Source organism: Miscanthus floridulus, chromosome 17, assembly GCF_019320115.1.
Source record: "Miscanthus floridulus cultivar M001 chromosome 17, ASM1932011v1, whole genome shotgun sequence".
In the NCBI taxonomy this organism is placed as follows: domain Eukaryota; kingdom Viridiplantae; phylum Streptophyta; class Magnoliopsida; order Poales; family Poaceae; genus Miscanthus; species Miscanthus floridulus.
Window position 1 is genome coordinate 79,095,376 of NC_089596.1, and position 20,008 is coordinate 79,115,383.

Sequence of the window (20,008 nt, forward strand, 5' to 3'; positions counted from 1 at the left end):
GTTTGTGAAATGAATGGAATGCAGTTATTTGACTGAACAATGCATGAACTTTACTTTGCTTTGTTGCCATGTGGATGAACAATGCATGAACTTTACTTTGCTTTGTAATGTTTGTGAATGTTGCCATGTGCTTTGTAGGAGTTCTGAGCTTTGTTGCCAAGTTTAATACATTTTAATCATTACCAACTTGAATACAACAAGCAACATTACCATTAAAAGGTAGGTGGCACAACAACCATACTAAGTTGACTAGAATACAATACCAAGTTCAGTGCAATACAATACCAAGTTCACTACAATACCAAGTTCACTACAATACCCAGTTCACTACAATATGCAATTCAATACAATACCAACTACAATACCCTCCAGCTGTTGCAGTTTGTTCTAGCAGTGTTCATATGCCACAGAAGCCACAAAAGCACAGAAAAGCACATAATCTTTCTTCTCTTTCTATGTTGCTTGCAGTGCCTACAAGTCCTTCAGGGCCCTCTTGCTCCTAGTGCAAGCGCTTGGACTGCCTGGTAGCTGTGAGGAAGCCTGACTCCTAGTCAGGGGCCTTGGGCTATCTGCCACTTGGTGTTTGACCTAGGTCCTAGTGACTGGGGAGTTTGGAACCCTACAAGATGAAACATGTGGTTAAGATGTAGTAAACTAACTAAAATGAAGGCAAGCGATGGATCACGTACTGTGTAGCTTGTTCAGGAGGTGTAGGCTCAACAGGAGTTGCCTTCTTCTTCTTGGGTTGTTTCCCCATGGAGGAGGCCTTCCTCTTCTTCTTCTTCTTAGATGGGTCATATGTGGTCTCTATAATCTCAACCACTTTTGGCTTATAAGTCTTCCTCTTCTTTGGTGGTGCAGGTGGTGGTGCATCAGGGTCTAGGATAGTTTCATTGCAGGTTTTCTGGAGGTGGCCAAATCCACCACACCTTTTACACCTTCTCTTCCCCCTGCTGCTTGACCTATCTTCCTCGGCACCAACTAGCCTTCTTTTCCTTGGCCTTCCTACTGCTCTATTGCTTTTAGGAGGAAGGAGAGTGAAGCCAATGTCCACCTTTTCCCATTCTTCTTTGCCTGGCATAGGAGCCACAGCAGTTGCATAAGCTGCTTTGAACATTTCTATAGAGTAGTAAGGGTCCACAAAGTCCTCCAATTCTACTCTTTTTGTGCCAATGTAAGCTATGGCATGCACACAAGGCAAACCAGTTAACTGCCAACCTCTACAAGTGCATTCTTTCTTTTCTAGATCAACAATGAACCTCCATGGGACTAGGTCCTTATTCACTCCTACTTCTCCAACCATTGGGCCACTCTTGTGAATGTTGTACTTTAGATTTCTGCTTTTGTTGTGCAGTTCCTTCATGACATGAGGCAAAACCTTAAACCTAGACAACTTTGAGGCCAGCTGCCTCCTTGTGCAAAACCTCTCCATGATCAATTGCCTTATCTTGTCCATGAGATCTAGAACAGGTAAGGACTTCTCTTCCCTGATCCAACTATTGAAGGTCTCAGCTATGTTGTTGGTGACATAGTCACATTTGCTTGTTGTGCTGAACTTTGACCTTGCCCATAGCTATTTGTGATTGTCCATCAGCCAGGTTGTTGCCTTTGGGCATGCCTTAAGTATCTCATTCCAGTGTCTATCATGGGTTGTTTGCCTGTAGCACCTTGATGCAGGCCACAAGTTCTTTTCAAGCACTTCACCCCTAAATCTCTTCTGGAAATTCTTCACAAGATGCCTCATACATTCTCTATGCTCTACACCATTTGTGAAGACTTTAGTAACTGCCTTATCTATTCCTTTACCTGCATCCGTTGAAATAACAAGACCAGGTGGAGAACCAATAGCCTTGTGTAGCATCTTCATGAACCATTCCCAGTTGTCCTTAGTTTCACTACCAAATACTCCATAGGCCACTGGGAACATCCAGTTGTGGCCATCAATCCCTACTACAGCTGCTAACTGCCCCTTCCACTTTGCTGTCAAAACTATGGAGTCAATACCTAGATAAGGTCTGCAACCTTTAAGGAAGCCATCAATGCATGGCTTCAGTGCTTCAAACATCCTACTGAATCTTCTTTTGTTATTCTCAACATCCCACTCAACCTCTATAATACTGCCAGGACTCCTCTTCTCAATTTCTCTTTTCCAAGAAAAGACATGTACAAAGCTGCCCTCCCAGCCACCCAATATCTCATCTAGGGACATTTGTCGGCCGTCCCAAACAACATAGTAGCTCACCTGGATGCAGTACTTGTCCTCTAACTTGCCCTTCAAAACTTTAGGACCAAGAGTTGGATCTTCCCTAAGTCAATTTATGACTCTATCCTTGACCCAGTGATTGATAGCCATGCAATTCCTTTGCACTTTGCTTGTGCTGGCACAGTTATGCTTGTGTGGTAACTTCTTAATCTCCACCCATTAATAAAACAAGGAAACAAAGTGAAGAGTTAGTAACACTGAATCAATAACTGAATCAATAACTCAATCAATTACTGAATCAATACCTGCCATGTCCTCCCATCTTCACACTAAGATGCATGAATCCTCCACCTACACCTCTTGGCCTTACAATGTGCTCTATACCGCCGTGACTCACTATAAGGAACTGCAAGTTCAACTTCATTAAGCACAACATATTGCCTAATACACCTCTTAAAATATAAACCATCTTCAAAAGTAACACCAAGAGCTATCTTAGGGTTCTCTATGTTAGTCACATGCACCACACCCTCACAGCCCCTCTCATCATCCACACCTAGTGGGTCATCATCTTCTAGGTCAGTGTCAGGATAATAATCACTGTCCTCAGCATCATCAATGAGCACATCCTTGTACTTCTCTTTCTCATCATCTACTCCTACATACTCAACTTCATTAGACTCTCCCCAGTCATCATCAACCTCAACATTATCATCACCTTCAGGATTATCATCAACCTCAGGATTAGCATGAACCTCAGGATTATCATCAACCTCAGCATTAGCATCAACCTCAGGATTGGCATCAACCTTAGGATTAGCATCAACCTTAGGATTATCATGAACCTTAGGATTATCATCACCTTCTGGATTATCAACAGCTTCTGGATTATCAACAGCTTCTAAATTATGAACAACTTCATCAGTATGAACAGCTACTGGATTTTCATCAGGTAGAATCATAGCTAATAGCAAACAAATGACCTGACTCTGTTCTATGCTAACAATAGACTGAGTATCACCAGATGCATTGGCATTACAAACTTGAGACTGTAATAAATGAGGACCAGTGTCTACAACCTCTACAGTCAGTGGCACCCTTCTACTGTCCCAATACACATCAAATGCATGTAGCAGAGCAGAATCAAAATCTATGCGCACTGTCTCATCCTTAGTTTTGTCAAAGAAAGTAACCTCTAGTGCTTGATATTTACCATGAACTATGTCCTCAACAAGGCAATCATAAAAACCCATCCAACTAAAGATATCCTTGTCCACCACACACATGAAGTTAGTAGTTACATGATAATCATCGAGCCCATCTAGTCTTTGCTCTACATAGGCAAGTACTCTAATTGCCAATCTACAGGTGGACGTCGGATCCATCCTAATTCAAAAAAAGACCATATCCAAACTAAATGATTTCAAACCGCAACCTTTCTAGCGTATCCGCAGTCATACAAATCGAAAGAGTACGGGTTCAAGAAATCTCACCCTTTTAGAATCCATTTCAAATTAGGCACCCTAGGCGGACAACCAGTGCATTGCGTGTTCTTCCTATTGGGGGACTTCATCTTCGGGTCGCGGGGGTGCTGCAGATCCTCAGCCCCCATGGTGGATGATGGTCGAGGCTGGAGGTGTCAGTGGCGGGCACCGAAGTGGACGGCGTCGCGGTGGGCACCGAAGTGGAGTGGGTGGCGGCGGGAGTGGGATTCGGGAAAGTGACGGCCGCTAAAACCCTAACAGACGGGACGGGCCGGTTAACCAGACTAGACTTGAGTCGGTTATTATCTGGTCCAACCAGACCCAAACGTGGATCAGGAGCGCCGGATGTCCAAACTGAATTTCTCTCTCTCCTCAACCGGTGGAAACCGGTCCGTGGTGTTCTCTGACGTAATTACAATAAACTAGAGTGTCTTCTAGCATACAGCTCCACTTTAGGTGTCCACCAGCAAATGACCACCACTATGGGTGTCCGTCAGCCAATTTCCCCTACAAAATATATCATAGAATATCACATTAACATTACACGAATATTACTAAATATAGCATAGAACATCATATGTATACTACGTGAACATCACAAATATCATGAAAATATAAAATAATATAATATAATTAGTGAAGTAATTAATTAGAGTAAAAAAAATAAGAAAAAGTGTTACCGAACATCACAAAATATATCTAGAACATTAATTTATGCTTACTGAACATCATAAAATACATCGTAGAACATCACATTAACACTACACGAACATTATAAAATATAGTATAGAACATCATATGTATACTACGTGAACAATACAAAAAAATCATAAAATATAAAATAATAAGATTAGTGAACTAATTAATTAGAGTCAAATAAAAAGAAGAAAAAAGCTAGCGAACATCACAAAATATATCCTAGTACATCAATGTATGCTTACTGAACATCACAAAATACATCGTGGAACATCATATTTGTAGTCACGGACATAAAAAAATACATCATAGAACATCACATGTATACTACATGAACATCACACGTGTCTACAAATAAAAAACGGAAACATAAAATTATAAATAGAAGAAAAGAAAGAAAAAAAATAAAATAGAAAAATAGAAAATGAAATAAACAAAATTATTAACTCTATCAAAAAAGAAATTAAAAATGTATAAATGTTGAAAATATAAGAAAAAAGAAAAACAAAAAACTAAATAGAAGCAAGGAAAGAAAAAAAAAGGAAAATAAAAGGAAATAAAAATTAATAGAGTAAAATAAAAATAGTAAAAGAATAAAGAAAATGAAAAGAATGACAAAAGTCCAGAAAAATCAAAAAAGAAAAAGAAACTGAAAGAATGAAAGGAAAGAAAAAAGAAAAGGAAAACATACAATAAAAAAAGAATATATAAAATGAAAACAAAAAGAATAATAAAAGAGTACCGAAAAGGAAAAATGAAAAAAGAAAGGAAAGAAAAAAAGAAATAGAAGAAAAGAAAGAATAATAGAACACAACAAAAAAATAAAAGAGAAAAGAGAAAGGAAAAAAGAAATAGTAGAAGAAAAGAAAAAGAAATGGAAAATAGAAAAAAAGAGAGAAAAACTCACCTAGGACGGAACGTAGACCGATCGAGTGCTCCGACTGCAGGTCGCACGGCAGTCATCGCTTCTGCGTGGAATTATGGGCCAAAACTGCTGTTGGGCCAAACTAAAGCCAGGACATAATATGAGGGAGGGGGGTCTGCGCAGGTCTGCCATCGGACTGGTGGTTGGCAGCGACGCTTTCCGCTCGTTTGGACCCTCAGCGCGAGTACTTCGGAGCCCGTTACACATGTCCAGCTATCTTTTTTTTTTGAGCAAGTCCAGCCCAGCTATCTGAAAACGGCCGTATGCGTGTTGTCTTTTCTCAGTCCTTATAGCCCAGCTGCCCGAGACGCCCTCCCACGGCAGTTTCCTTCTCCGTTAGCCGCGCCGCCGCCCGCCTCCCACTCTGCCAGCCGCCGCGATGGAGGCGCTCCACGAGGAGCTGCCCTTCGACCTCGACTTCCACCCGTCCTCCCCCCTCGTCGTCACCTCCCTCATCACCGGCGAGCTCTGCCTGTACGCCCTCCGAACCGCACACACACTAAACCCTATCCCTTTCCAAGTTTCCCGTTCCAGTTTGCTTGTTCTTACCGGCACAGACTAACCGCTTCCAATCTGGTTGGTTTCATAGGTTCCGCTACGGCCCGGAGTCGCAGCCTGAGAGGTACTCACGGAAGTTCTGTTGCTGCTCCTGCTCTGTTAATTTCACACTTAGAATTCTGCCTTGCGGTGCTCGGCACTGTGTTGCTTTGCTTATAGCATCAGATTAGTGTTCCTTGGTTTTTGCTTAGGTGTGCCCACAGTTTCTATAACCATGTAGTCTCTAAATGCTGACTTGAATTGAATTGCAAAGATAGAAATATCATGTGGTTAGTGCATTCCGTGATTCTGGAGTCTTTCATTGAGGTTATGCACTTATGCTTTGGCAATTCGAAGGTTGATTCCGTACCTTAGAGATTGATATTCACTTCGTTTTTGTTTGATACTAAGGTTATTTTCGGTAAAAGCTCACAAGGAGTCATGCAGAGCTGTTCGTTTTGTGGACTCAGGAAAAGGTAATGCCTTACTGCCTTTTGTTATCGAATTATGTTATATACCTGCCAACCTGTGTACCCGCTTGCACTGCATTTTATGGATCATTCTGATCTTTGTTTCTCACTCTGTTATGCTTCAAACACGATACTACAAAATTAGCAGCTTTAAGCTGGCAATGACAATCTGGAACTAATTGGGACGGGAGCACACCTTGATAGATCATGTTGCATGCCTTATGTCCGCTAACCATATCCTGATGGTTTTCTTGATGTTGTGGTTTGGTTCAGTGATTTTGTCGGGGTCAGCTGATTGCTCAGTTCTTGCCTCTGATGTAGAATCAGGCAAGCCCATTGCCCGCTTGGAGGATGCACATGAGTGAGTTTTGTTAGTTTTCAGTGCTAGTATTTATTTTATTTGTGGAACTAAACATTGGCCCATTTGTAACTTGATTTTAGGAATGCCATAAACCGCCTTGTCTGTCTTACTGAATCTACGATTGCCACAGGTGATGATGAAGGCTGCATTAAGGTATGAAGCAGTAAGTCTGCTGGCCTAAGATGTATAGGTGCTACAATACAGTTCAGTTTCATCATTTTGTTTCCAGTACCTTCACATTTCGGGGTCATATGAAAATAAGCATTAACAAGCTTATTTATATAGCAATGCTTGTGCCAAGCATACTGAAATCACTGTTACAGAAATGTTCACTTATGTCTGTTTTTGTGACGTTTTTGAGATGGCTCCTTTTGCAGAAAAAGTGTTTTATATGCAATTATCTTCTGTTAGATGTATAATGTAATTTTTGACTTAGTTATCCTCATTACTTTAATTTTAGGTATGGGATACCCGGGAACGATCTTGCTGCAACAGTTTTGAAGTCCATGATGATTACATTTCAGATATGACCTATGTGGCTGACTCAAATCAGATACTGGCCACAAGGTACAACTAGATTCCCTGCAGTTGAGATGTATCAAACACAGCTGAAATGTTGTCTGCATGGCAAATAACTAAATATTTTCACCAATCCTCTTATTTTATTTCCCAATTTTTTGTCATGAAGCAGGCATAAATACTCCTGTTTTTAGCTCTGCACTTAACTGCTACTTCATGTGGAGTAGTTATTAAGTAATTTGATATGATCTTTTTAATACCAGCTAACAAAAGAAATTCTATGAGTCACTGAAGATGTATTTATTTGCAAACCATTTGCCTGTCAAATTTATTGACACCTATTCTGTGCATGATACAACATGGTAACTAAGGGTTAAACTTCTTTGTTTCCTTGTAGTGGGGATGGAACTTTGTCTGTGAACAACCTGCGGAGGAATAAAGTGAGTTTCCCTTGGAGTACATCGATTCTTGCTTCTAATGTGTTGAATTTCATGTTTTAGGACTTCTTATCAATGGTTATCATTTACTGATGAATTATTGTAAGTTGACTTGTAATCTTGTAACTGTTTCTGATTTGATACCAGGTAAGATCACGATCTGAATTTTCAGAAGATGAGTTGCTATCCTTGGTGGTAATGAAGGTAGCTATATTTGGCAAACAGTTTTTGTTGAGCAACATTTCTGTCCTGTTGTCATGATAATCGAATTTTAAATTATTCTTTGTGACTCTCAGAATGGTAAAAAGGTCGTTTGTGGAACTCCAAGTGGAGCGCTCTTATTATATTCATGGGGATACTTTAAAGATTGCAGGTAACCGTATTTTCATCACACAACACTAACTGCTGAAATAAAATAGCACAAAGATAAAACTTCATTGACGAAACTTATCTTATCTAATGCTATATGTATAGTACGTGCTCTGTTCTAAATTATAGTTTACTTTGGCTATGTCCTAAGTCAAACTAACTTTGATCCATTTTTTAGAAAAATATAGTAACATATACAAGCTAAATGCATTATCAAAACACATTTCATGAAGAAGTTAATTAAACTAATTTGATGTTGTAGATGTTGAAGGGCGGGCCTGGTGCAAGCGGTAGAGTCTTACCGCCTGTGACCAGAAGGTCCCGGGTTCGAGTCGCGGTCTCCTCGCATTGTACAGGCGAGGGTAAGGCTTGCCACTGACACCCTTCCCCAGACCCGCACAGAGCGGGAGCTCTCTGCACTGGGTACGCCCTTTTTTTTGTATGTTGTAGATGTTGGTGTTTTTTTTATAAACTTGGTCAAAGTTAAAGAAATTTGTTTTAGGACAAACCAAAGTGACCTATAATTTGGAACGAGGGAACCCCATCATTTCATCAACATAGTTCTCTGGATGCGGCGTTCCCTAATATTTTGATTTGATGCTTATAAACATTGCTTGTATGTTTCCTACCAATATTTTTTCTCTAATCATCATTGTTACTATCATTGGTGGGACCAATTTTGTGAGGGTTTAGCCTAGTGCTTACCCATGTATCTAGTTATCTACTTAGCTATTTACTATTCACTGTCTAGCTGTTTTCAGGTGCCTTAGCATCCAAGCTAGCATCTACTTTATGCACTAGAATATGTTGTAGTAGTTGAGAACTTCTTGTATCCCAAGTTTGCTATTCATATATAATGCAATCAAGCAGCTAAGTGCCAAGCTGCCCTCTGGCAGGAGAAATTCCACTTGTCTAGCTACTTGCAACAATTGGTATCAGAGCCTGGTTAGGAGAGAGCAGAGGCCATGTCCACCTCTAGCGAGCGCGCCCTGAGAGCAGCAGCAGCAGCAGCAACCACCAACATAGGCGGAGGAGTGGTGGTCAATCCTGGTGCCGATCGCGTTGAGCGCCTGGCCGCGGTAGAGGCCGCAGCCGCTCAGGCGATCGAGGCGGCCAGGCAGGCAGCGGCCAACACGGCCGCCGCACTACGCGCGGAGTTGGAGCGGCAGCCTAGGGAGCCGTCACGGAGCCCGGTGCGCTGCCGGATCCCATCTCCTTCTCCGGAGTGCCGTCGGGGACGTGGAGGCCGTCGCGGGTCGCCAGCGGCCGTCCAGACGGTGTACAAGGACTCCGGCACGGGGACGCCATGGCCGATGCTGACGAAGACCAACTACCACGAGTGGAGCCTGCTCATGAAGGTGAAGATGCAGGCGCGCCAGCTCTGGGACACCATCGAGTATGGCGACCTCCCGTACCATGACGATCAGCGCGCGCTCGAGGCCATCATCGCTGGGGTACCAGCGGAGATGGGCGCACCGCTTGCGGACAAGGCGACGGCCAAGGAGGCGTGGGACTCCATCGCCGCGGCGCTTATCGGCGTCGACCTCGTCCGCCGCGCCACGCTGCAGTGGCTGCGCAAGGAGTGGGAGAACCTCGCCTTCCGTCCCGGTGAGCATGTCGAGGACTTCACCCTCCGCCTCTCCGCGCTGAAGCAGCAGATGGCCTGCCACGGTGACAAGGACCTCGACGAGGAGCAGGCGGTGGAGAAGCTTCTACGTGCGGCACCGAAGAAGTACGTCCAGCTGAAGATCGCGATCGAGACCCTCCTCGGCTTCTAGGACCTCACCATCGAAGAGGTCGTCGGAAGGCTGAAGACGGTGGACGATCTCGAGGAAGAACCGTGGCGGCCGTGGTAAGCGGGGCAATCGTGGCGGCGACGGGCAAGGAGGAAAGGCTGGTGGCGCCGGTGGCGAACGCAAGGCGAACCGCGACGACAACTGCCTCAACTGCCATCACGGCGGCCACTGTGCGAAGGATTGCCCTCAGCTTCAACGTGAGCGTGGTGGCGCGGCGCATCTCGCGGAGGCGGATGACGACGAGGCGGCTCTGTTTCTCGCCCACGACTTCCTGGAGCTAGAAACAGAGGACATCCTCTGCTCCAAGGCCGACTCCAACCTCGACATCGACGAACCCCGGGCTCGTGCATTCCTCAAAACCGGCTCCGGCGAGGACAAGTTGGATGGCTGGTACCTCGACAGCGGCGCTACCCACCACATGACCGGCCGTCGCGAGCTCTTCTCCGACCTCGACACCTCTGTTTCGCGGCTCGATGCAGTTCGGCGACACGTCAAGGGTGGAGATTCACGGCGTCGGCTCGATCGTGTTCCAAGCCAAGACCGGCGAGCACCGAGTCCTGCACGGCGTCTACTTCATCTCGGCGCTGCGCAACTCCATCATGAGCCTCGGCCAACTCGATGAGGGTGGGTCCAAGGTGGAGATCGACAAGGGCGTCCTACGCATCTGGGATCGCCGCGGGCGCCTCCTCGCCAAGGTGAACCGCGGGCCTAACCGCCTCTATGTCCTCCATCTTGAGGCCGCGAAGCCGCTCTGCCTCGCCGCGAGGAAGGACGACGACGCCTGGCGCTGGCACGAGTGGTTCGGCCACCTCCACTTTGAGGCGCTACACCAGCTCGACAAGCAGGCTATGGTGTGCGGCATGCCGGTGATCAAGCACGCCGAACAAGTCTGCGACACCTGCGTCACGACGAAGCAGCGCTGGCGCCCCTTCCCTCAACAGGCCCAGTACCGCGCGCAAAAGCAGCTGGAGCTCGTCCACGACGACCTTTGCGGGCCTGTGACGCCGGCGACTCCAGGAGGGCGGCGCTACTACCTCCTGATGGTGGACGACGCGTCCCGCTTCATGTGGGCCGTCCTGCTGCCGTCCAAGGATGCTGCCGCGAATGCTGTCATTAAGATTCAGGCCGCAACAGAGAAGGAGAGTGGTCGCAAGCTCCGGGTGCTACGCACCGACAACGGCGTCGAGTTTACCGTCATGGAGTTCGCCGACTACTGCGCGGGAGAGAGCATCCAGTGCGACTTCTCAGCGCCTCACTCGCCGCAGCAGAATGGCGTGGTGGAATGCCGAAACCAAACCGTGGTGGCCACGGCTCGGGCGTTGCTGAAGCAGAGGAGGATGTCGGCCAAGTTTTGGGGAGAGGCGGTGATGACGGCAGTTCATCTGCTCAATCGCTCACCGACGCGGAGCTTGCAGGGCAAGACCCCCTACGAGGCTGGGCACGGGTGCACGCCGACGGTCGTCCACCTGAAGGCATTTGGTTGTGTCGCCTACACCAAGGATCTGGGGCAGCTCCGCAAGCTGGATGATCACGGCAAGCCTGGCGTCTTCATCGGGTACACGGAGGGAGCCAAGGCGTACTGCATCCTGGACCCTGCGACGCAGCGTGTCAGGATCAGCCGCGACGTCATCTTCGACAAGGGGCGTGGCTGGGATTGGTCCACCCCGGACGCCGGCAGCTCGGCCGCAGCGGCGAGTGACTTCATCGTCGAGGTCTGGGAGACTGGAGGAGCCAGGGGAGCACAAGATGCTTCTCCAGTGGTGCCGGAGCTACATCGCCGGCGCCATCACACTCTGCACCGCGCTCGTCGTCACCAAATTCGGGGGTGCCCGGAGGGACATCGGCAGCAGCGGTCGCTCCTCCAGCACCCCAGCCGGCCTCGCCAACACCACCGCCAGCGTCCCCTACTGCTCCTACTGCTTCACCGGCATCACAAGCGGCAGCAGCTGTGGCTGGAGACCAAGTGGAGTTTGCCACTCCACTGGAGGATGATGAAGACAAACTCGACGCCTACTACAGCGACGAGCCGCTGCGATACCGCACGATGACGAACATCATCGGTGACCATCCTCTGCCTCCGCCACCTCTTCGCCGAGCTTCACCTTACACACATGGGCGAGCCTGCCAACTACGCCGAGGCCAAGGATGATCCGGCATGGCGGGCGGCAATGGAGCAAGAGCTCAAGGCGGTGGAGCAGAATCGGACCTAGGAGCTGGTGCCGCTCCCTGCCGGTCACCGGCCCATCACCCTGAAATGGGTATTCAAGCTCAAGAAAGATGAGCTAGGCGCGGTGACCAAGCACACGGCAAGACTCGTGGCGCGCGGCTTCGTCCAGCAAGAAGGGGTGGACTACGACGACGCGTTTGCTCCGGTGGCGCGCATGGAATCCATCAGGGTCCTCCTCGTGCTGGCGGCTCAAGAAGGCTGGCGCGTCCATCACATGGATGTCAAATCGGCCTTCCTCAACGGCGACCTCAAGGAGGAGGTATACGTGCAGCAGCCGACCAGCTTCGTCGTCGCCGGAGAAGAGGGGAAGGTCTACCGCCTCCGCAAGGCCCTCTACGGCCTGCGGCCGGCTCCGCGCGCCTGGAACGCCAAGCTGGATGCCACGCTCAAGGAGATGGGCTTCCAACAAAGCGCTCACGAGGCGGCGATGTACCGGTGGGGCAGTGGACACTCTGTCCTGCTCGTCGGCGTCTATGTCGACGACCTGATCATCAACGGCGCAAAGGATCGAGAGGTGGAGGCGTTCAAGGTTCAGATGAAGAAGACCTTCGACATGATTGATCTCGGCCTCCTTAGCTTCTACCTTGGCGTCGAGGTGCATCAAGATGCCACCGGCATCACCCTCCGTCAGACATATTATGCCAAGAGGATTCTGGAGCTCGGCAGAATGGCTGGCTGCAACCCTACCCATACTCCAATGGAGGAGCGGCTGAGGCTTAGCAGGCATAGCACGGCGGCGGAGGTCGATCCCACACACTACCGGCGCCTCATCGGCAGTATGCGCTACCTGGTGCACAGTATGCGCTACCTGGTGCACACTCGCCCTGATCTGGCATTCGTCGTTGGCTTCGTTAACCGGTTCATGGAACGGCCTATGGTGGAGCACCAACAAGCTGTCAAGCGCATTCTCCGCTATGTCGCTGGCACGCTCGACTACGGTCTGCACTTCACCAAGGCGCCCGGCTCTGCTCGCTTCGTCGGCTACTGCGACAGCGACCTCGCCGGCGACAGCGACCCAAGCAAGAGCACGAGTGGAACACTCTTCTTTCTCGGCAATTGCTTGGTCAGCTGGCAATCAATCAAGCAAAAGGTTGTGGCGCTCTCCAGCTGCGAAGCAGAGTACATTGCCACCTCTACTGCTGCAACCCAGGCTCTGTGGCTCTCAAGGCTGCTAGCAGAGCTCCTCGGTAGGCATGTCGAGGTGGTGGAGCTGAAGGTGGACAGCAAGTCGTCCCTCGCTCTGGCCAAGAATCCAGTCTTCCATGAGAGGAGCAAGCACATAAGGATCAAGTACCACTTCATCCGCAACTGCCTGGAAGATGGCAGCATCAAGGCCGATCACATCTCAACTACTTATCAGCTTGCAGACATTCTCACCAAATCCTTGGGCAGAGCCAAATTTGAAGAGATGAGGGAGAGAATTGGTCTGAGGCAGATTATCCCAAAGGCAGGGCACAAGGCTAAGGGGGAGAATTGAGGGTTTAGCCTAGTGCTTACCCATGTATCTAGTTATCTACTTAGCTATTTACTATTCACTGTCTAGCTGTTTTCAGGTGCCTTAGCATCCAAGCTAGCATCTACTTTATGCACTAGAATATGCTGTAATAGTTGAGAACTTCTTGTATCTCAAGTTTGCTATTCCTATATAATGCAATCAAGCGGCTAAGTGCCAAGCTGCCCTCTGGCAGGAGAAATTCCACTTGTCTAGCTACTTGCAACATTTTGTTCTTATGGGTAATTTGATAAGTTCAGGCAATCGAGTGTAATTCATTTTCTTCGATTATTCCAATTTACAAAGATCTTGTGGTCAGTAGCTCCTTAGACGTATCTTGACATCTAATATTCGTAGCTTCCTAAACATGCCACTATGAGATGTTGCCAGTCTGCTTCCTTCAGTTTCTGTGGTTTATACCCAATTAATTCTGCAAGCGATGTGGTCGATGTGGTCTAAAGTTGTGACATGTCTTTTTGTGGTTAGTGACCGCTTTCTCGGACACACACAGTCTGTGGATACAATGCTGAAGGTTCGTGGCACCCTAACCTTATTATGATAACTGTCATTTCTGCTCTATTTGTGTATTCATTCTTATTATTGTGTTCTAGCTGGATGAAGAAACTTTGGTTTCTGGTTCATCGGATGGTGTGATCAGGTTTGGAATTCACCACTGTTGCTTTGAGTTAACTTCTCACTTCTCAGGCAATTTCCTGTTAGTCTGATGGACTGCTGTTCTGACATGAAATCTGTGTTCTTTGTGTAGATTAGTGGGCATCTTACCTAATAGGATAATACAGCCACTTGCTGAACATTCAGAATATCCCATTGAGGCCCTTGGTATGTGCGTCCATTTGATTGTAAGATTTGGTGGAAAAAACAGCATATTCTCATTTATTATTTATGCTATGCAGCTTTCTCAAACGATAAGAAATATCTCGGCAGCATCTCACATGATAAAATGCTGAAGGTGACAATCCTTTCTCATTCTCATTGTTGGTGTGGCCATATGTTGGTCTGACTTGACTTTTTTTTTCTTTGTATGCAGCTCTGGGACTTGGAAGAACTCTTGAATGGCCCACGGGTAGTCAATGGTGATGAACCTGCTGAAGCTGGTAGTGATGATAGCGATGACGATAGCGATGATGATGCAATGGATGTAGACATGGCGGCAACCTCTTCTAAAGGTGAGATTTTATATTGAACTACGCTGTGTGCCATTAGCATGATAATCCTGCTTTCTGGGTTCGCATTTTTCTTCTCTGAAAGCTGTTTCTTATTTCTCTCTGGGGGGGTGCTCAGGGTCAAGGAGTAAAAAGGCAGGTAAAGGACAGAGTTCAAGTAGGCCGGCATCGGATTTCTTTGCAGATTTATAGACGTCAAGTTCCCAAGTGAGAAGCTGTGTACTCTCCTTTTTTTTTGTTACTGAACGGGAGTGTGAGTGGGCAACTTTGACCGCCGGTGCAAGGCATGCCAAATGTTGTTTTTTAAGTATATTGCCTGATGGAATATTAGAGGTAGAAGCAGTGAGTGTTGGCCCAAACTGTTACCAGGTTTACTTATGTTGAAAATTGACCTATGCACGGATTGTTAGGACCGTTTTATGGTTCCTAATTCTAAGAAAGAATTAGTAAGAGGCGTGTAGAACTTGTAGATAATCCTGTCTCCCTTGTCTAATCCTCGTCAAGAACAACACATAAGAACACATTTGAGACAAGTACGAGTATGTGAAGAGAGTTATCTCTTCATTTGTCCACATTTACCTAACTACAGAGATAGTTGAAAGTTTTTTTCATCTGACCTCTGATCGTATACGAGTTAGAGCAACTCGCGTATAGCGTCGATCGTCGATCGATCGATACATGAGTCTGATTTCAACATGTATTACCCTTGGTATCTCGCATGTGACCTAGACTCATAACCCATATGCCCATATGAGTTAGAATAACTCGTCCAGCAATGATACGAAATTTAATTCCTATACGTATTTGGTTCTGTTGCAATGCATGAGCATGTTTGCTAGTGGTAGATAATGTAATAGAGTGTACACGCACTTAACGACAGGCAAGGAGACGTGAGATGCACTGGAGGTCGAGTTCAGAGTTTCTGATGTCGAAAGTAAGTTGTGTCACAAAGCAGTTCTATGACTAACATAGTCGATGATTGGTATTAGAACAGGCTCGTGAGATCCAAGGAGAGATTGAGCGTATCCCCGATGGCACTCAAACCCCTTTGGATTAAATCCTTTGCTTCTCCTAAGGGAATTGCCGGCGCCCGGACGTTTGATGGGATAGGATTTCATCGGACGGTAACCAGGGCACAGTCCCACCGAATAGCCTAGTAGAACGGCCCATCAGAAAATGGCATCGCACGACCCCGACTTTGGTCACCAGCTTGCCCGCCCGCACATGCCGCTGCACCGTGCGCTGCTGCACGTGTGCATCCATCCTTGTCCGCCTTGTCCCACCCCGCACGCATACCCCGCCCCCATCCGCCTCACCCCGCCATGCGCCCGCCGCTCCTCCCCCCTGACCCCTTTCTCTCTCCGCGTGGGCAGGACCTTGGAGCCCAGATGAGGACGAGCACGCCCCATCCGTAGGACCCAATGAAAAACAAGGCGCGTTTCCGCGCTCGCCTAGGCACGCCCAGGCGCAAGGCGGAGCCTTCCCGCGGGGCCTAGGGGGTGAGGCGCACCTCTAGGCGCTGGGCGCGCCTCCGCGGAGTTCCGCGACGCCTCCGCGGCGCCTGGGCGGCGAGTAGGCGGAGGCGGCGGCGCCTAGGCGGCGGGAGCGCGCGCGCGAGCAGGCGTCTGCGCGGGAAAGGAAGCGGTCGCGCGAGAAGGAAAAGAGCCCCGCGCGCCGGTGCTAGAGAGGATTAGAGAGAGACAGAGAGATAACCGGCCATCTTCTCGCTCCGTGCAGGCCTCCCCGCGCCGCCCTTGGAGCTCCCGTGCACCCCAGTCCGTCGGCCCGCCACCGCCCCTAGAGGTCCCGTGAGTCCCCTCCTCGCCGGGCCGCCACTGCTGGTGATCTCCTCGCTGCCCCTCACCCCGCTGCTCGGGAACCCCAAGGTAAGGTGAGGACGTGAGGTCCGCCCGCCCCCTGCTCCTCTCTCCTCTGCTTGGCTGTGCTATACTCCTCTGCTCGGTTGTGCTGTGCTCTCCTCTGCTTGGGTGCTGTACTCCTCTGCTCGGCTGTGTTGTGCTCTCCTCTGCTCGGCTGATCTGTATAAATGACGAGAGTGTTTAGCTGAACTTGGTGTGCTACCACGATCTGGTTATCAATCTTAGGAGTACAAGTTATCTTCCTTCCTTTTTTCCCTGTTTTCCCTCTACATGTATACTGCTGGATTAGTTTTCATGAGAAGGGGAATGAAATACTCAGTGGCTTTTTATCTAAATTTATAAGTAGTGCAGCAGGACTAATTTCACATGCCTCTGTTGCTCTTCATGTAGAATGTCGGTCCAACAATGTGCTCCTCAAATTGAAACTGGTGTTACATCTCGGGAGGAGGTGAATGCCCTAAAAAGGAATTCAGATGATGTTGGATGGGAGTATGGGTTTCTAGTGGATGCAAACAACAAGGACAAGGTGGAGTGCAAATTCTGTGGTCATCGGAGCCAAGGAGGGGTCCATCGGTTGAAGGAACATGTGGCCAATGTTGGAACAAATGCGAAGAAATGCAGGAAGAGCACACAGGAGGCTAAAGACAAGTGCAAGAAATCACTAGAAGATTCAAAAAGGAAGAGGAAGGAGCAGGCTGTTCGTGAACTAGAGCTTAGAGAAGACATGAATGTTTCTCGGGTTGGAACAGAGGATGATGAAGTGACTTGTGTTGGAAGTTCAGAGCCTCACAAATTAGGACCCATTGATAAGTGGACACGTGCTATTGATCCTAAAGCAACAAAATCTGAGTCTTTGAAGCAACAGAAGCTGAACAAGGAACTTTGGAAATAAAGAACACATGAGGTGCATAAATATATTGCAAGATGGGCATATACATTACATTGATCAACAAAACAGGGAATTCATGGCGACATGATATAACAACAAAGCCATTATTTCATCTAGCAAGCCAAAACACACACACACTAATACTTAGTTACTTTTAGATGCTAATTAGTTTGCAAAGAATCGTTAGCAATTACATCACAGCCACTACCTAAAATATTTAGGTGCATTATCAATCTAGAAGAGTGCACTTACAGAACATTTAAATACTCCAGATCAATCTAGATGAGTTTAGCACACCAACATATTGCAGGTTGAACTGCAACCGCATCAAAGTTAATAATTACATGCTATTGCTATACACCTTATTGCAACTTTTTGTTATCCAGTGCTATTACATGGTTGTTATATAGTTTCTGCTCATTTATTTCAGCATCTTGGTGGCGGCTGTATGGAATTGAAACGCCTGCTTTACAGAAGTTGGCGACAAGGATCCTATCTCTGACATCAAGCTCTTCTGGTTGTGAAAGAAATTGGAGTACATTTGAAATGGTTAGTCCCTATCTACTGTCCAGATTTCAGCAGTAAACTTACAGGAATGAAAATAGTTATATGCTCTCATGTTTAATTTGTAGATACACACTAAGAAGAGAAATAGGCTTACTACAACCCGACTCAACAAATTGGTCTTTATTCAATTCAACTCCAAGTTGCTTAATAAGAAAGAAAGGATAGCGTCAAAGAAAACCACTGATGTTCCACTGATGTTCTCTTGTCTAGTGAGACAACTGAACCTCAAGGTTTTCTGTATGAGGATGGAGATGATTGTGCAATAGTTGTCTATAGAGATGAGGAAGATGAGGAGATGGAAGGTACAGGGATAACTTGGTCTGTTATTGGAGAAGCAGTAGGAGCAGACCAACAACTTGAGCTGCGTAGAAGTGCAAGAGTGAGTCAGCTTTATGAAGGAGAAGAATTTGACTTCGAAGAATAAGAGTTTGATGAAGATGAGGATGAATATATGGAACCCTATTGAAGAAGATATGGCAGTGGGGCTTTATCATGTCATGTTTATCTTTTAATTGTATCTTTAACTTATGAACTTGGAACTCCTACAGTAGTGCAGTCTGTGTGCCTGTGTTCTGTATTTTAAGAACTGAATTATGTGTTGTTCTGTACCATTTAATTTTCTTTGCTGCTACTGTTATCCCTACATGTTTGTTGTTTCAAATGGCTATCATTTGCTGCTGATAATGTCTGATGGATAGGAAAGGGCTAAGATCATTGAGATAAGTACCTAATCTGCTCTTTCCTATTTTTGTATAACTTGTATTGTTCATATGGTCTGCTGTCCATTTATATTTAACTACTGATATGGTCTGTTCTCCACTTGTATTGCTGCAGGACATCACATTTGTATTGTATCAACTATCAACTATGAACTAAGCATGAACATCGCTTTCTATCAACTAAGGTATGTCTATTGAACCTTCTCTCTTTTTATAAAATTCACTCGGCTACTATATTTATATAATTTATTTAGCTATATATGCTGAGATACAAAAAATGTCAAAACGCCTAGAAAACGTCTAGGCCTGCCTAGGCGCGCCTAGGCGCTAGGCGATGGGTCACCGCCTAGAAACCGCCTAGCACCTAAAAAACATTGGTAGGACCCCAGGTGCACCGCGTGTCTCATCCACCGGCCCCCGGCTCACCGTGCCCTCATGACTCTGAACATACCTCTGAAACACGAAACACTTACAACATGAAACACTTGAATGCAACATATGTCTAAAGCAGATGAAACATTTGGAACATACACTTGCAACATGTGTGTGAAATATATATGCAACATCCAGATAAAATACTTGTAACTTGCAACATAAAAGCACTTATTGCGACATAAGACTGAAACAGAGGAAACATTTCGAACATACTCTTGCATCATATGTGTGAAATATATGCAACATCCAGATAAAAAACGCTTGCAACATACACTTAAAACAGATGAAACATTTTGAACAAACGCTTACAACATGCCTCTAAAACACTTACAACATGTCTCTGAAACACTTGTAACATATGCAACATCTACATCTACTTTTGTAACATACCTCTGATAACATTTAAAACAGCCTCAGAGTAGGAGCCAGCGCCAAGCGTCAGCGCACGAGCACCACCAGCACGGGCCTCGCTCGTGGGTGGCCTTGGCTCGGTGGGGACCAACTTGAGGCGCGCGATGGCACCACCAGCACCAGCAAAGGCGGGCGACGCGCCCAATGGTGCAGGTGGGCACGCAACAGGTAGGACTGCGGGAGCAAGAGGCGCAAGTAAGGCACACGATGGGTAGGAGCGAGAGGCGCAGGTAGGGCGCACGATGGGTAGGAGCGAGGAGCTAGGCGCGCAGGGAGACATGGCCGCTGCGCTATGAAGCGTGCAATAGACGAGCAAGTAGAAAGATACTTTTGAGAGAGATGGGGGAGACGTAGAGAGGGGGGCAAGCTTGTTGAGCCGGTAGGGCACGCAGACCCAGGAAGCGGCG

At 47.0% G+C, this 20,008-nt stretch overlaps 1 protein-coding gene across 1 annotated transcript; it reads left to right on the plus strand.

Annotated features, from left to right (window-relative positions):
• Window positions 1-5,624: 5,624 nt before the first annotated feature.
• LOC136518181 (WD repeat-containing protein 55-like) lies at window positions 5,625-15,039 on the plus strand. The gene is made up of 15 exons (XM_066511843.1): window positions 5,625-5,782; window positions 5,898-5,930; window positions 6,257-6,321; window positions 6,589-6,676; window positions 6,757-6,829; window positions 7,137-7,243; window positions 7,593-7,635; window positions 7,780-7,836; window positions 7,929-8,005; window positions 14,003-14,048; window positions 14,128-14,174; window positions 14,283-14,356; window positions 14,431-14,486; window positions 14,565-14,703; window positions 14,819-15,039. The coding sequence occupies exons 1-15, from the start codon at window positions 5,688-5,690 to the stop codon at window positions 14,890-14,892; spliced, it is 1,074 nt and encodes a 357-aa protein (XP_066367940.1). The 5' UTR covers window positions 5,625-5,687; the 3' UTR covers window positions 14,893-15,039.
• The last annotated feature ends 4,969 nt before the right edge of the window (window positions 15,040-20,008 follow it).

Coding starts and splice junctions, on each gene's coding strand:
- LOC136518181 (XM_066511843.1), top strand. CDS start 5,688: ATGGAGGCGCTCCACGAGGAGCTGCCCTTCGACCTCGACTTCCACCCG. Junction 5,783..5,897: donor ATCACCGGCGAGCTCTGCCT/GTACGCCCTCCG, acceptor TTGGTTTCATAG/GTTCCGCTACGGCCCGGAGT. Junction 14,175..14,282: donor TCATCGGATGGTGTGATCAG/GTTTGGAATTCA, acceptor TTCTTTGTGTAG/ATTAGTGGGCATCTTACCTA.